We start from the raw sequence: 17435 nt of genomic DNA on the forward strand, positions 1-17435 counted from the left end.
ACGTATAGGTTTATGCTTGATGTACTGGATACATGGACAAGGGGGGCTATAATCAAGGATGTATCACTTCCTTGCCTGTTGTCTCTCAAATCATGCAGCTCACTGCATTCAAGGCCTAGTCATTTTCTAAGACTGGCAGACTGTGCTGACCTCTGGTGTAACAAGGCGGTATGGCATATATGGCAAATAAATAATATCTCATATATATTATATGTCTCTATAATTGCACTGTAAATGTCATCCATTTGGTATAAATGATAGGACTTTCACTGACTGTCAGGACTGTCAGTTACCGCTTAGGTTCCTAATGGCAGCCATAGAGGCTCAATCAGTTCTTGATCAGTTGCTCGGTTGTTGATTGAGCATCCCTTATGGTCCATTTTCAAGCCCAACCAGGCCTGAGATGTCGATAACAGAACGTTTGACTAGTGGTTTGTTTTCGGCACGGCCTACTTTGTGTGTCAAAATGACAATGGTTTCGTTTTATTAACTGTACAATTTAAGTATTTGGACTCGTCTAAAACACAATTATTTGGCTGACGGCTAAATACCGCCAGGTGAGTAGCCCTCTAACTAGCTGAATGCAATTAATGATTTGCTGATGGAAATCCTTTGGCTAGCATTGGCTTGTGGCCACCTCGCTAATGCTATAATGTCTATATGCCCATGATTAATGGAATTTCTACTTCGCTTACTAAAGCTTTTATATTAGTCTATTAAAATGTTTGACATGTTAACCACATTACCGTTAGCTGGATAACTTTATTGTGAATGTAAGAGTTGCTGGTCATTGAAGTACAAAAGTTAGCTAACGTTGGCTGACTGGAGGTGTGTTCATTACGCCGATTCTACCTTTTACTCCAAATGGAAAACGTTTTGCCACGAACAATAGTTTCTATTAGGCAAATTCAGGTATTATTGTTTGGTTCTTAAACGGTTTCCGTTGCAAGACGTAATGAACATACACACACGTGACTTTAGGATGCTTTGACTGAGCATAATCAGTAGCCGTGGTCCATCAGTATACGTTTATTTATAGTTGTCCAGCTAAAAACGACCAAAGGAGTCTAGCTAATTATGCAGTTTACGCCTGTCTAGTTCTAATCTTCTGCCTAACGCACTATGTCTGATTTGGTTATTTTTCAATATGGACAACTGATTCTGGACTGATGGACAACTTTCCATCTGCTATTCCATACATTTCGTTTTATCAAGATCGAGTGTTCATGTGAGGTATTGTTAAATACACTGCTCAAAAAAATAAAGGGAACACTTAAACAACACAATGTAACTCCAAGTCAATCACACTTCTGTGAAATCAAACTGTCCACTTAGGAAGCAACACTGATTGACAATAAATTTCACATGCTGTTGTGCAAATGGAATAGACAAAAGGTGGAAATTATAGGCAATTTGCAAGACACCCCCCAAAACAGGAGTGATTCTGCAGGTGGTGACCACAGACCACTTCTCGGTTCCTATGCTTCCTGGCTGATGTTTTGGTCACTTTTGAATGCTGGCGGTGCTCTCACTCTAGTGGTAGCATGAGACGGAGTCTACAACCCACACAAGTGGCTCAGGTAGTGCAGTTCATCCAGGATGGCACATCAATGCGAACTGTGGCAAAAAGGTTTGCTGTGTCTGTCAGCGTAGTGTCCAGAGCATGCAGGCGCTACCAGGAGACAGGCCAGTACATCAGGAGACGTGGAGGAGGCCGTAGGAGGGCAACAACCCAGCAGCAGGACCGCTACCGCCGCCTTTGTGCAAGGAGGTGCACTGCCAGCGCCCTGCAAAATGACCGCCAGCAGGCCACAAATGTGCATGTGTCTGCTCAAACGGTCAGAAACAGACTCCATGGGGGTGGTATGAGGGCCCGACGTCCACAGGTGGGGGTTGTGCTTACAGCCCAACACCGTGCAGGACGTTTGGCATTTGCCAGAGAACACCAAGATTGGCAAATTCGCCACTGGCGCCCTGTGCTCTTCAGATGAAAGCAGGTTCACACTAAGCACATGAGCACATGTGACAGACGTGACAGAGTCTGGAGACGCCGTGGAGAACGTTCTGCTGCCTGCAACATCCTCCAGCATGACCGATTTGGCGATGGGTCAGTCATGGTGTGGGGTGGCATTTCTTTGTGGGGCCGCACAGCCCTCCATGTGCTCGCCAGAGGTAGCCTGACTGCCATTAGGTACCGAGATGAGATCCTCAGACCCCTTGTGAGACCATATGCTGACACATGCACATTTGTGGCCTGCTGGAGGTCATTTTGCAGGGCGCTGGCAGTGTACCTCCTTGCACAAAGTCGGAGGCTTTTGTCTATTCCATTTGCACAACAGCATGTGAAATTTATTGTCAATCAGTGTTGCTTCCTAAGTGAACAGTTTGATTTCACAGAAGTGTGATTGACTTGGAGTTACATTGTGTTGTTTAAGTGTTCCCTTTTATTTTTTTGAGCAGTGTAGTTAGCTGTCATAACGTAAACCTAGGTAACATATCACACAGTATGTTATGCATACCTGTCACAACCAGTAATCACAGGGAGAGCAACTTTTGTTATGGCCCAGTAACTGATTCAACTAGTCACCTTTTTTCTCCATCTAGATCATGGACCTGCCCATTAAACCTGGTGCTAATCAAGTAGCAGATGTGGTGTTCGTTATCGAAGGTACTGCAAACCTCGGCCCCTATTTTGAATCCCTCAGAAAACATTACATACTACCTGCAATCGAGTAAGTGGACTTCAAATGTACTTTTTGCTTCATTGGGTATGTACAATATCGCTCTGTGGAGTCCTGACTTGGACCCTGTCCCATCATCACAGGTACTTCAATGGAGGCCCTCCAGCAGAGACAGACTTTGGAGGAGATGTGAGTCTTAATTCAACTTTGTTTTCTCCTTACGGTTATTACTATGTATTTACTCTTTATTTAAGAAGGTATGAGAACAACAATGCCAATTCTCTTCTCCTGTCAGTATGGAGGCACACAGTATGGTCTTGTTGTGTTCAACACAGTGGACTGTGCTCCTGAATCCTACGTCCAGTGTCACGCACCAACCAGCTCAGCCTTTGAGTTTGTCTCGTGGATTGACAGCATCCAGTAAGATTTGTTTTTGTCATGCCATTTTGAAGGATATGTTAAGATTCGTTAGTATTAATCTTTCTTGATCAATGTGTAACTTTGTCTCTGTCAGGTTCATGGGAGGAGGAGCAGAGAGCTGTAGTCTCATCGCAGAGGGTCTGTCTGTGGCCTTGCAGCTCTTTGATGACTTCAAAAAGATGAGGGAGCAAATGTGAGTTTTTTTATTACTAAACTCAGCAAAAAAAGAAACGTCCTCTCACTGTCAACTGCGTTTATTTTTTAGAGAACTTAACATGTTATGTTCATACAAATATTTACACAAGATTCAACAACTGAGACATAAACTGAACAAGTTCCACAGACGTGACTAACAGAAATGGAATAACGTGTCACTGAACAATGGGGGGTCAAAATCAAAAGTAACAGTCAGTATCTGGTGTGGCCACCAGCTGCATTAAGTACTGCAGTGCATCTCCTCATGGACTGCACCAATTTTGCCAGTTCTTGCTGTGAGATGTTACCCCACTCTTCCACCAAGGCACCTGCAAGTTCCCTGACATTTCTGGGGGGAATGGCCCTAGCCCTCACCCTCTGATCCCAGGTCCTCTCTTCGCTGGCCATGGCACTGACATTCCTGTCTTGCAGGAAATCACACACAGAATGAGCAGTATGGCTGGTGGCATTGTCATGCTGGATGTTCATGTCAGGATGAGCCTGCAGGAAGGGTACCACATGAGGGAGGAGGATGAGCACTGATGGAGGGATTATGCGTTCCTGGTGTAACTCGGGCAGTTGTTGTTGCCATCCTGTATCTGTCCCGCAGGTGTGATGTTCGGATGTACCGATCCTGTGCAGGTGTTGTTACACGTGTTCTACCACCGTGACGATCAGCTGTCCGTCCTGTCTCCCTATAGCGCTGTCTTAGGCATCTCACAGTACGGACATTGAAATTTATTCCCTTGGCCACATCTGCAGTCTTCATGCCTCCTTGCAGCATGCCTAAGCCACGTTCACGCAGATGAGCAGGGACCCTGGGCATCTTTCTTTTGGTGTTTTTCAGTCAGTAGAAAGGCCTCTACTAAGTTTTCATAACTGTGACCTTAATTGCCTTCTGTCTGTATGCTGTTAGTGTCTTAACGACCATTCCACAGGTGCATGTTCAAGAATTGTTTATGGTTCATTGAACAAGCATGGGAAACTGTGTTTAAACCCTTTACAATGAATATCTGTGAAGTTATTTGGATTTTTACGAATGATCTTTGAAAGACAGGGTCCTGAAAAAGGGACGTTTCTTTTTTTGCTGAGTTTAGTAGACACACACTAGCATATGTATTTTGTCTCTATTAATCAGAGGTCAGACACACAAAGTCTGTGTGCTGCTGTGTAACTCTCCGCCATACCTGCTCCCTGCCGTGGAGAGTGTCAGCTATACGGGCTGCACTGCAGACAATCTGGTCAAGATCATCAGAGACGTAAGTAACATAGCACCTCTATCAGGTAGCCTGTATAGACTACCCGCTGGGCCATTTTGGGGAATGATGTGACTTCTGTACTTATTAATGGTTGCTGATACCCCATAATAACCTTGTGCCTCTTCCTCAGAGAGGGATTCATTTTTCTGTGGTGTCGCCACGGAAACTGCCAGCGTTACGGTCGCTGTTCGACAGGGCGTCACCAGTCGGGGGACCAGTCGAACCCCACCCAGACTACAGCCAAGACCCCTTCCACATGATCCTGGTTAGGGGTATCTCACTTCCTGGTGAGGAGCAGCACTCAAAATACTTGACAGTGAACAGATTGATTGAAGTCAGTATTGGCCCATCAAATTCTAAAATGTTTCTTTCTCCAGTGTCATCAGGGGGAGGATCGGGCCCTCTCAAACCAATTCTACCCCCTCAACCCCTGCCTGTCAGTCAGCCTCCTCTTTGTCCCGCCTCGCAGGCTCCTCCACCAATAAGCACGGCCCATCCATATCAGGTACTGAAGATATGTTTTAACTTGGCAGCTTTTACCAACCCATCAACATTGGATTGACAGGCTCTTAGCTGACACAGTGTTCTCTCTCCCTCTCTTGCTGCCCTGTCAGCCCCCACCTTCCCTTAACGCGGCTCAGGCAGCTGCACAGATGGCTGTAGAGGCAGCCAACAACCAGAAGAGTCGCTGTGAGTACCAATAGCCTGCATTCTTCTATCCTCTGTCCCCAGTATGGTTGATCATCAGCCCAGGTTGATTGTTAGTCTATTACAGGGGTGTTCACCTCTTACCCGACGAGGTCCGGAGCCTGCAGGTTTTCTGTTCTACCTGATAATTAAATGCACCGGGTCGAATCAGTCCATGATTAGAGGGTTAGAATGGGGGGGGGGGGCAGTACGGAACTGGCTTCGAAGTCCAGAGTTGAATATGAGGGTTCTATTATGTCTGTTACCTTGTCTTTTTTTGGCATCCAGTCCCAGGCATGGTCAATCCTGGTCCCCCATTCAGCGGTCAGTCAACTCTCCCATCTGTAGCAGGAGTGAAGTTGGCTCCCTCCAGTCAGCCCAGCCTATCCACAGTCACCATAGTTTCCACACCCATGTTGCCTCAGCAACAAGCCCCTCCCCAGCAGCAGCAACAAGTCCAGCCGCCAGGACAACCACAGCCCAATCAGCAGCAGCCGGTGCCCCCTCAGCAGCAGCAGCCCACAGCCAATCAGCAGACGCCCCCATCCTCACAGCCTGGCATGGTGAGGCCTGTCCATATGTTGCATCATCTTCCCACAATACTCCACATCAATATTCAACTTCTCTGCCTCCAGTCAAGTTGTCTTTCTCTCCATCTAACGGTCATTTTCTTCTGATAGCCTGGTGTGTCTGCAGCCCAAGCAAATCCGATTGGGGGGCAGCAGCAAGGCGTTGCCAATAAGATTGTAGCATGGAGTGGGGTGCTGGAGTGGCAAGAGGTGAGGGAAACTAGAACTTGGTGTAAACATGCTGCTGAAGAGGTCTATACATCTTCTATTTGTGTGTTTGTCATCCTCTGACCTTGTAAGGAAATGTTATAAGGTCTGCAACAAAGCTATGCTTGGAACTGATTGAATCAACTGTCATTGATTGTGATGTGAATAATCATACTATACATTTGTGATGGATTTCACCTCAGGTCAAAGTGATGGAGTTACTTGACATGGTTGAACCTGTTGTAGAGGAACATTTATTTTAATGATCTAAAATACTAATCAACTCTGGAGATGTTTGTGTTTCCAAGCCATTTGAAAACCTGACTTGGTCAATAATCACTAAGTATTGACTGATTTGGACTACTTCTTCTGTGATACCTGTTGACCATGAAACTCTACCACACAACAATGTGCAGCAAGCCTACACACTGTAACCAACACACAGTTAGACCACAAAATCACCAAACACATAGACAATAGACATAGTATTGCCACAGGTCACTAAAGTGCATCTGAAGTCACGTATCAATAGATGGAGCATTCAGGTTAGATTTGCAAATGTTCCCCTGTAATGTTCAGGGCAGGATATTGCTGGATCATATCTTAGTCTCCTCTAATCCACGAGAGTCCTCCCAAATGCTGTACAGTACACATATAAAGAACCTATACATCTGGTCTTTAATCCCAACACAATGCAGTAGTAATGGTCAACGGGGACTGCAGCAGAGCTGACCAATCTGGGATTGATTAACTATTGATCCCCTGAAGATGAACGCTGCTGATTATTTTCGCGTAGGATTGGCGCCATCCATCCTCTTCACAATGTTCCACTGGCAGCACTGTTTTGCATGTTGGGTAATTTCTAACATGGAGGTTTTTATTCAAACGGTGCCCCTGGGTGTGGGACCGAAGCCCCCTGGTCACTCTGTATGCTAACTTCCAAACCTCTCCTTCCGTTTCTACAAACATCCCTCCATTCCTCTCCTCCCTCCCTCCCTCCCCCACCCTCTCTCCATCCATCACTTCAGAAGCCCAAAGCCTCGTCTATGGATTCCAATACCAAACTCACTCGCTCCTTGCCCTGCCAGGTGCAAGTCAACCAAGGAGAGAACCTGTGAGTGTTTCACTGCAACTATCTTTGATATCATGCCAGTGTCAGCTGCACTGATTGGTCATTGTGTGTATTGCTATATGTATGGAGAGTTCTGATTGGTTTGTTCCCTGTTCTTCATGACAGAAATGCCGACCAGTGGCCACAGAAGCTCATCATGCAATTGATCCCACAACAGCTACTGGTGAGAGAACCCTCTCTGCGTGCGTATGTATGTTCTGAAATGACTCGATGACATTGAGAATACAGACATCTAAATAAAGTCTTTCTCCCTCCCCAGACAACACTCGGTCCCCTCTTCAGAAACTCTAGAATGGTTCAGTTTCTCTTCACCAACAAAGATGTGGAGTCACTAAAAGGTCTTTATCGTATCATGGCCACTGGATTTGTAAGTCCAGCTCTTCTGCTTCACATGCTCTATTTTTGCTGCCATTTGTCCCTATCCTTTTCCGTCTCATTATTCAATACAGTGGAGTCTCAACAATAGACATCAGCAGTTCCCTCCATTGTGCACTAGATGGACTAGGCAGATATAAATAGGCTGCAGTTACACTCTGAGAACACTAGAGGGGGCACCATGTTGCTCATCATTTACTAAACGACTACAGAGATTTTCAACGCTGTCGGGCGTCATAGAAAAACTGCATGCAGCCTGTGAGATTTACCCAGGTCCGATTGAATTCAGGTCAGGTTGACTGGTTTTGTGTCACTTGAACTATGACGAGAGCTGTGACAGACTGACAGACAGTGCTGATCTTTGACCTATGATCTATGTCCCCCCTCTGGCTGCAGGCAGGGTGCGTCCACTTCCCTCACAGCGCCCCCTGTGAGGTGCGGGTGCTCATGCTGCTCTACTCCTCCAAGAAGAGGATTTTCATGGGCCTCATCCCCAACGACCAGAGCGGCTTCGTCAACGGCATCCGACAGGTCATCACCAACCACAAACAGGTCCAGCAGCACCGCTCGGTGAGTCATACAGACACGGGTCATCAACCACCACAAACACTGCTCGGTGTGTCAGACAGACAGGTCCAGCAGCACCGCTCGGTGAGTCATACAGACAGGTCCAGCAGCACCGCTCGGTGAGTCATACAGACAGGTCCAGCAGCACCGCTCGGTGAGTCATACAGACAGGTCCAGCAGCACCGCTCGGTGAGTCATACAGACAGGTCCAGCAGCACCGCTCGGTGAGTCATACAGACAGGTCCAGCAGCACCGCTCGGTGAGTCATACAGACAGGTCCAGCAGCACCGCTCGGTGAGTCATACAGACAGGTCCAGCAGCACCGCTCGGTGAGTCATACAGACAGGTCCAGCAGCACCGCTCGGTGAGTCATACAGACAGGTCCAGCAGCACCGCTCGGTGAGTCATACAGACAGGTCCAGCAGCACCGCTCGGTGAGTCATACAGACAGGTCCAGCAGCACCGCTCGGTGAGTCATACAGACAGGTCCAGCAGCACCGCTCGGTGAGTCATACAGACAGGTCCAGCAGCACCGCTCGGTGAGTCATACAGACACGGGTCATCAACCACCACAAACACTGCTCGGTACGTCAGACAGACAGGTCCAGCAGCACCACTCTGTGAGTTAGGAGGGAATGAAGGGATTAAACCTGGAGAAAAGGGGGTAGTATACACGGTAGTGACTGGAGCAACACTAGGTCAGCACAGTGGAAGGGCTTCCCAAGAGCAGTCTTGGGCCAATGATGTGGTCAATTATTTATTTTTTAAACCTTTTTAACTAGGCAAGTCAGTTAAGTACAAATTCTTATTTTCAATGATGGCCTAGGAACAGTGTGCCCCCTGCCTTGTTCAGGGGCAAAACGACACATTTTAACTTGTCAGCTCGGGGATTCGATCTTGCAACCTTTCGGTTGCTAGTCCAACGCTCTAACCACTAGGCTACCTGTGGAAAATGTTTTCCAGTTTGAGAGCACTGCCCCTTGTCATTTCTGGTTTGATCTCGATTACAGCCAACACGATTCTAACAACCGTTAGGATACCGTGTTTTCCTTCAGGTAAACATTTAGCCTGCAGATTTTTTGTGACAGAGAAACGGAATGCCTCAGTTACAAATCCAACCTGCTTTTGGTCTACATGACTTTATATCCCCACAGCCTTTCTGCTCCCATTATAGTTGATGCCGCCTGTCTACTCATGCTGCTAATTTTCTGTGAAAAACATGTTAGACCGTGTGTATTTAGAGAAGACAGAGACCTTGTGTCCCATTACATATTCAAAGCTGCATTGCTAATGGAGAATTGCAATGGCAATCTCAACACAATTAAAATTTCAATTATTTGATCGTTGTTTGGGGTATTTTTTTTCCAGACGAGGCTCTGGAATAGTGTCACTGGTGATTAGATATGATTTTATAACCGTGAAAGACCCAAATTGAATATTTTCTCTAAACCATAGAGATGACTTGATGTTAAAGGTCCAATGCAGCTGTTTATCTCTCAATATCAAATCATTTCTGGGTAACAATTAAGTACCTTACTGTGATTGTATTCAATTATAATTATGGTTGGGGGTTAGAAATAATTTCACTATTCGAATAGTATCATGAATATTTGTCAGATATCTGGATATTCTAAATAGATGTGGTTTTTAAACTTTAACCTGAGCACTGCTGCCTGAAGGAGAGAGGCTGGTGCACTATTGCTGCAGCTGCAGAGGGGGCGCTGTATGTGAGATGGGAGCGGAGGGAGAGAGAGACGGCTATAGTTAGCTAGGCTAACAACAACCTACCTGTTGGTTGCTCGTTGTAGCCTACCCTTTCTCATTTCGTTAACTTTTAATTACATCATTTTATTCCATCTCGCATGTAGTAGTAAACTCTCACTCCACTTTCTACACATTAAGCCTCTTTGCAGCTTTGATTGGCCAACATAAATAACAAGCTACACACGTGAAGGATACCTCTTTTTTTTTTCTTTTCTGGAGAGCACGTCATAAAAACGACATTGTAAAGTTTGTTTTATTAAAAACTACACAAATGTTTCATTAATTATTTGAAATGTTACATTTAATTTAGAAAAGGCTTTTCAGTGTTAAAATAGGCCTATATGTTGTTTTTTCGTTGATACAATTAATACTCACAAGTATTTGAATACATGAACATCCCTAGTTAAAATTGTCAAAAAATAGCTTCTTAGCAAAGAGCATTTTCTTAAGCTGTCTGGGAATGGTCTGAGTGGAGAGGGGAAAACTTAAGTAGCTGTTATTGGCAGAGAGGTTTGGAACTCTCTCTCTTATTGGTCTATTAACTAATTTACCGCCTGGTGATGTCACCAGCTAGGCCAAAACGCCAACCCACCACAACAATATTTCAGATGGTCTTTTAAAACAGCTCTGACACTGAAAGAGCATTATCATCATTTTCATAGTATTATTCCAACCTCAGTGTGTAAAACACAGTAAAATCACGTTTTCACTGCACTGGGCCTTTAATGTGTGCTCTGGGTGTTTTTAGGCAGGCTGCTGAGTTAAATAGGAAGTCCACAGGGAAGAGAGAGGAGAAAATAGAGGAGAGGAGACGGACAGCTTTTATCCTGAGAGACTACAGATCCTAGATCAGGGGTGTCAAACTAATTTACCCCGCGGGCCACATTCTGTCTTCACCGAGGTCTGGAGGGCCGCACTTCAAATGGGTAATATTTCCTCGCCGTCAAAATGTGCAAAAATATTCCTCCATCACTTTTGGAATTTTCAATGCTCCCTGACTGTCTAGCTTTCGTTGACTGTTAGCTTTCGATGACTGTTAGCAAACTGGACAGAGTGAGGAGACTATAAATGTAGGTCAATTATAATTTCTACACAGTTTTGATTTGGTTTTAGTCATTGCAATGTCAATTGAGATTGGTTTTCCCCCCCCAAAAATATTATAGATAAAACGCTGCAGGCAGGATTGAATCGTCTTGTGGCCTTGAGTTTGACACATGTCGTAGATGATGGTGTTGTCTCATCCAGTTGCAGGATTAGACGGGTTAGGATAGGCAGGAATACCATTATAAGCGATACACTGTACATTTGTGTCATAGTTATACGGATGTTGGTAACACATGTAAACCTTACACTAGAAAAGTGCCCTTGTTGGTTCTCTTCTCCAGTTAGGTTCAGGAGGGCCGATGCCAGGACCACCTGGCCAGGTTCAACCCAATCAGAACTTCCTCAACCGGCCGCAGGGGCCCATCCCTGTCTCCCATGGCAACGTGCAGCAGCAGGTACTGGGATTAATCCTGTGGTGTCTGAGCTTGTGCACTCCTCCTTTCCTCACTTCTCCCCTAACACACTCCTCCTGTCTGCATCTCCTGTTTCTATTGTCCCGCAATGACTGCATGTCCCGCAATGACTTTCACCTCCTCCCCTTCTGCACCTCCTCTTCTCTCTCCTCTGTTCAGTCTGTGGTGGTGGGCATGCCCTCTGTTAGTCAGGTCACTCTGATGGAGGAACAGCAGAGACAGGCCAACCTGGTGAGACTCACACACACATACACAAAAACTCTCACCCAAAACACATTTTGAAAAATGCACTGAACTTTACCAGGCACAAACTCTCCCTGTGCTCGTTTTGGCACCTGCCTGGTTGGTGAGCAGCTCCTCTCCACTCTGCATGTGTTGGCTATTGTCTCTCAATGGGTGCTCACTGCTACCAATATAGCCAGCCCAGCATGTTCTGGGTTCAGTGAGTTACATTCGGCCTGTCTCTTTTTAAAGTGAACCCGGTACACCGTTCCAATGAATCATATGTACAGTGCCTTCAGAAAGTATTCATACCCTTTGACTTATTTCACATTGTGTTGTTACACCCTGAATTCAAAATGGATTAAATACTTTTTTTCTCACCCATCGACACACAAATACCCCATAATGACAAAGTGAAAATGTGTTTAAAAATGTTAGCAAATTTATTGAAAATGAAGTACAGAAATATCTCTAACCTAAGTATTCACACCCCTTATTAATACTTTGTAGAAGCACCTTTGGCAACGATTACAGCTGTGAGTCTTTCTGGATAAGTTTCTGGATTGTACTATATTTGCCCATTATTCTTCTTAAAATTCTTCAAGCTCTGTCAAGTTGATTGTTGATCATTGCTAGACAGCCATTTTCAAGTCTTGCCATAGATTTTCAAGACAATTTAAGTCAAAACTCTAACTAGGCCCCTCGGGAACATGCATTGTCATCATGGTAAGCAACTCCAGAGTAGATTTGGCCTTGTGTTTCAGGTTATTGTCCTGTTGAAAGATGAATTCCTCGCCCAGTAAAGAAGATAACCAGGCCTCCCGGGTGGCGCAGTGGTCTAGGGCACTGCATCGCAGTGCTAACTGCGCCACCAGAGTCTCTGGGTTCGCCCCCAGGCTCTGTCGCAGCTGGCCGCGACCGGGAGGTCCGTGGGGCGACGCACAATTGGGCTAGCGTCGTCCGGGTTAGAGAGGGTTTGGCTGGTAGGGATTTCCTTGTCTCATCGCGCTCCAGCGACTCCTGTGGCGGGCTGGGCGCAGTGCGCGCTAACCAAGGGGGCCAGGTGCACGGTGTTTCCTCCGACACATTGGTGCGGTTGGCTTCCGGGTTGGAGGCGCGCTGTGTTAAAAGAAGCAGTGCGGCTTGGTTGGGTTGTGCCTTGGAGGACGCATGGCTTTCGACCTTCGTCTCTCCCGAGCCCGTACGGGAGTTGTAGCGATGAGAAAAAATAGTAATTACTAGCGATTGGATACCACAAAAATTGGGGAGAAAAGGGGATAAAAAAAAAAGACATCCTTTATGATTTTGACTGTGCTTATAGCTGTATTCCATTTATTTTTATCCCAAAAAACTCCATAGTTCTTGCCGATGACAAGCATACACATAACACGATGCAGCCACCAGCATGCTTTAAAATATGAAGAGTGGTACTCAGTCGTGTTGTGTTGAATTTGCCCCAAACATAACACTTTGTTTTCAGGTACCTTGTTGCAAACAGGATGCATGTTTTGGAATATATTCTGTTGGAAATAAGACTGAAAAAAGACCAGCAAATCAGCTCCAAGTGTTTTTAATTTTTGAAATCTTCAAAGTATTCCAATGTATAATAGAGAGATATATATGATTGTGTATAAATGTAAGCAAGGTTTGAAATTATCATATTTTAGTCAAATATTATATCTGTTCGGGCTTCTTGTGGTCAATTTGAAGTCTACATATTATTTGTTATTATGTTCTGGTCCCCTGACCGTCCGCTGAAGAAAAAATCCTTCCGTGGCTGAATTTAGTTTATGATCCCTGCTGTACAGGTTTCCATTCTCCTATCACAACCATTCAACTTTGTAACTGTTTTTAAGTCACCATTGGCCTCATGGTGAAATCCCTGAGCAGTTTCCTTCCTCTCCGGCAACTGAGTAATGAAGGACACCTGTATCTTCGTAGTGACTGGGTATATTGATACACCTTCCAAAGCCTATTTAATAACTTCACCATGCTCAAATGGATATTCAGCGTCTGCTTTTTTTTAAAAAAAATTTTACACACACATCTACTAATCGGTGCCCTTCTTTGCGAGGCATTGAACAACCTCCTTGGTCTTTGTGGTTGAATCTGCTTGAAATTCACTCCTCGATTGAGGGACCTTACAGATGGTTGGACTGTATGTGTGGGTTACAGAGATGGTCTAGTAATTCATAAATCATGTTAAACACTATTATTGCACACAGTGAGTCCATGCAACTTATTATGTGATTTGTTAAGCCAAGTTTTACTCCTGAACTTATTTAGGCTTGCCATAAGAGGTTGAATACTTATTGACTCAAGACTTTTTCAGTTTATTTTTTTCAAAAATGTTATACAAACAAAATTACATTTTGTGTGTAGATCATTGACACAAAATCTAAATTCAGGTCGTAACATAATATGGAAAAGGGGAAGGGGTGTGAATACTTTTTGAAGGCACTGTATTTAAAGTCTCATTCTACTTAGTCCTCTTATCTCTCCAACCTTCTTCTAAACCTCTTTGACTCTCTGCTTCTCATCCAGATGACGATGAGAGCATCCGGCGCACCTAATCAGCAGCCGCCTGTCACCGGTGTTCCGCCCAACCAGGTCGCTCAGGGTGGACAGGCCCCGCCCCAGGGTGCCATGCTCCGCCTTCCAAACCCAGGAGCCAATCCGCAGCTGCGCAGTCTCCTTCTCAGCCAACAGCAGCCAGTAAGAATACAACAGTTAACTCTACCAGCCTTGACCGTCATTCATGAAATACATTTGTTGTTATAGTGCATTGTCTTGTAGCCAGGGCCAGATCACCACTGCACACACTAGAAAGGCTTCTAAATATGTAATACTTGTCTCTATTGGTTAATGATAAAGGATATAAGAATGAAGGTCCTACCTACTGTATGATTGATGGTAACCTAGGTGTTGTGTTCCTGTCTCTCAGCAGGGTGGTGTTGGTCACATGCAGGGCATGATGCCTCACCAGGGGCTGGGAGGGCAGCTGGTCCACCCTACTCCAGGAGCGGGCCCCCAAATGCAGGCCCAGTGGAGACAGCCCCTGGCAGGTTAGCTACAGCCGTTGACCCTTTCACTCACATCACACACTGTAAAGACAGTTTGGAGCTAGACATCAGTGCAAGGATTGGCTTTAGAATGCAATCTGTTATTAGGAAACGGTTTCCTAATGATTGACCTTTTGTGTGTAAACTGCTAAATTCAAAAGGGAGGGTGATTGAACATATGTCTCCCATCCGTACCTATGGTTATCAGACTGAGACTGGGCTATATGGCGTTGACACCAGCAGCAGGATGAATTGAGGATGTCACAGATTAGAGTGATGCTGTCTCATAGAGTATGTGCATGGTGCCCTTCACTTTGCTGCAACCTGATAGCTGAGCAGTTTAGACTCGCACTTCACATTCTTGGTTTTTGCTCAAGTCTGCTCGATAATGCTGTTTACTTCGTGCGTCGGTGACTCTACTTGTAACTCAACAGTAGTTAGTCTGTCGTTTATTACCACTGTGTTAATGATAATGTCATCAATACACATGTTGCTATCCCAGGTTAACTCTCTTTTCTCTCTCTCCCTCTCAGGTCAGATGATGATGGCTGCTGGTCAGAGGGGCCCTGGAGCCCAGCCCCCCGGGATGCCCCAGGTGTCTTCCGTCATGGAGGATGAGATTCTCATGGACCTTATTTGAGTTTGGACCCAAAAAGACTACATCCCCCAGCAACCAGCATTTTCAGTTTCATCATGGGGGCAGACTGGGAGATGTAGTTTTCTTAGTTTCTACTCTGGCTTTTCTTTTCTTTTTTTCCCCTTATTTTATATAAAAAGTTGTCCCAACCCAATGGTAGGACAGTGTTCATTACACTGTTGTGTGCTTGTATGGAAACCTGTTTTACATTCATTTAATTGTTTATATGAAATGTCTTTTTTATTGAGGTTCAACTTTTCCTGAAGTTGTGTTTTTGAGCTATATTACGTTCTTTTATTGAGATGAAATAGATACATTTTTTCAAGGAGCCAACTGATGTGTAGAGTCCTTTTTAAAAGTGAGTATACCCATAGACCAGGGCTCTCCAACCCTGTTCCTGGGAAGCTACCATCCTGTAGGTTTTCACTACAGTCCTGTTCCTGGGGAGCTACCGTCCTGTAGGTTTTCACTACAGTCCTGTTCCCGGAGAGCTACCATCCTGTAGGTTTTCACTACAGTCCTGTTCCTGGGGAGCTACCGTCCTGTAGGTTTTCACTACAGTCCTGTTCCTGGGAAGCTACCATCCTGTAGGTTTTCACTACAGTCCTGTTCCTGGAGAGCTACCATCCTGTAGGTTTTCACTACAGTCCTGTTCCTGGGGAGCTACCGTCCTGTAGGTTTTCACTACAGTCCTAATCTAGCGCACCTGATTCTAATAATTAGCTGGAGCAAAAACTTGCAAGACTGTAGCTATCCAGGAACAGGGTTGGAGTGAAACCCTACAGGACGGTAGCTCCCCAGGAACAGGACTGTAGTGAAAACCTACAGGATGGTAGCTATCCAGGAACAGGGTTGGAGAGCCCTGATATAGATTGATCTGTGCCCGAATGCCTGTTATCCAACTCTTTCTGACAGTAGTCTGTCTGAATGTGTGTGTATTAACACTACAGCAGTGTGTGAGAATGACTAAAATAGACACACCGATATATAGTTTGAAGTGTGTTTCTGCCAAATGGTGTCAGTGTTAATTCTAACTACTCCAATATGTTGTGGAACCATACCGAGGCCTCCTGTGCCAAGTAGTTATACCAGATGGTGTCGCTTGGCCATGTTTTCCCTGGCATAATGCACAATCAGGCTGACCGCATGCGCACATGGCAGTGTCCACATATGTGCCCAAAATGAGCTTCACACGGCTAAAAACAGACTAAGCACATTGCAGACACTCGCATAATTCAACTCGTCCATTAAATATTGTTGGCAATACATCCTGTAGCGTGTATTATACACGGACACCTGTACTAACTCCACACAGTCCAGTGAGCTGTATACACATGCTGAAAAACAAAACATGATGTACACTTGAACCTTATTATCCCACAGACCAACACATTGTTAGCCCTGTGCAGATGCACAGACGGGAAGTGATGTCAGTCTCTGTCACCAGGGAGACTGAGATGGTTGCTTAGATACCATGACACTGGGTTCTTGTTTCTAAGCTTTTTTCTCCACCTCTCCCTCACGTACTCTCACAGACGGAAAGACAGAGACACTGACTAGTCCCCCAGTGGCTGGCGTTCATCTCTCATTTGCCTCCCTCCTTCCATCACTGGGTGACCCTGTGAGCTGACATTCTCTCTCTCATTTTCTCTTCTCTGTCTTTCTAATGGGCTGAGTTAATCTCTCCGTATTTTGACATCACTGCGTGTCCTTTAATGCCAGCTACATGTCTTTGAAATGTTGCTTCTACCATATGAGCAGGGAAGTAGCAGAATAGTACGCATGAGACTAAAAGTAAAGTATTTGTTGTGATATTGAGTTGATAGAGCAGATGTGACCTAGCTCTTTTGCCAACAGTTGACACGGTTTCTCTAGCTGTGGTCTGTCTGTCCTGGTTGTCAAGGGGACAGTGGGCCATTGTGTGAGCCTGGGTGTTTATAGGGCCTGGAGATGGAGTTTATTGGCCTGGTGGCAGAAGTGTTGTTGGGCCTGATGGGGTTTATGGGCCTGGGGGCAGAGTTTGTTTTATGGCATGCTGGAGGAGAGGAGTGTTATCAGTGGATGTGTTTTTACAGTGGATGTGTTTTTACAGCCTTCTGGTACAGCTACATTTAACCTGGAGAGGAGATCATATCATACCT

The 17435-nt window shown here is 45.3% G+C and overlaps 1 protein-coding gene across 4 annotated transcripts; it reads left to right on the forward strand.

The window, feature by feature from the left end:
* The first annotated feature begins 381 nt into the window (after positions 1-381).
* On the forward strand, positions 382-15622 carry LOC129833446 (mediator of RNA polymerase II transcription subunit 25-like). Of its 4 annotated transcripts, none has more exons than XM_055898060.1 (20): positions 382-557; positions 2605-2732; positions 2825-2870; positions 2977-3101; positions 3196-3294; positions 4435-4555; positions 4686-4842; positions 4933-5060; positions 5197-5245; positions 5531-5805; positions 5923-6021; positions 7047-7132; positions 7256-7313; positions 7410-7517; positions 7922-8095; positions 11242-11355; positions 11533-11604; positions 14140-14310; positions 14540-14660; positions 15191-15622. In XM_055898060.1, the coding sequence occupies exons 2-20, from the start codon at positions 2608-2610 to the stop codon at positions 15295-15297; spliced, it is 2235 nt and encodes a 744-aa protein (XP_055754035.1). In that variant the 5' UTR covers positions 382-557; positions 2605-2607; the 3' UTR covers positions 15298-15622. The 4 variants fall into 4 exon arrangements, with proteins under 4 accessions (XP_055754035.1, XP_055754033.1, XP_055754034.1 ...); XM_055898058.1 differs by having other exon boundaries at positions 383-557; positions 5170-5245; XM_055898059.1 differs by having other exon boundaries at positions 383-557; positions 5170-5245; positions 7050-7132.
* Positions 15623-17435: the final 1813 nt, after the last annotated feature.

The sequence above is a fragment of the Salvelinus fontinalis genome, chromosome 34 (genome assembly GCF_029448725.1).
Source record: "Salvelinus fontinalis isolate EN_2023a chromosome 34, ASM2944872v1, whole genome shotgun sequence".
Taxonomy (NCBI): Eukaryota; Metazoa; Chordata; class Actinopteri; order Salmoniformes; family Salmonidae; genus Salvelinus; species Salvelinus fontinalis.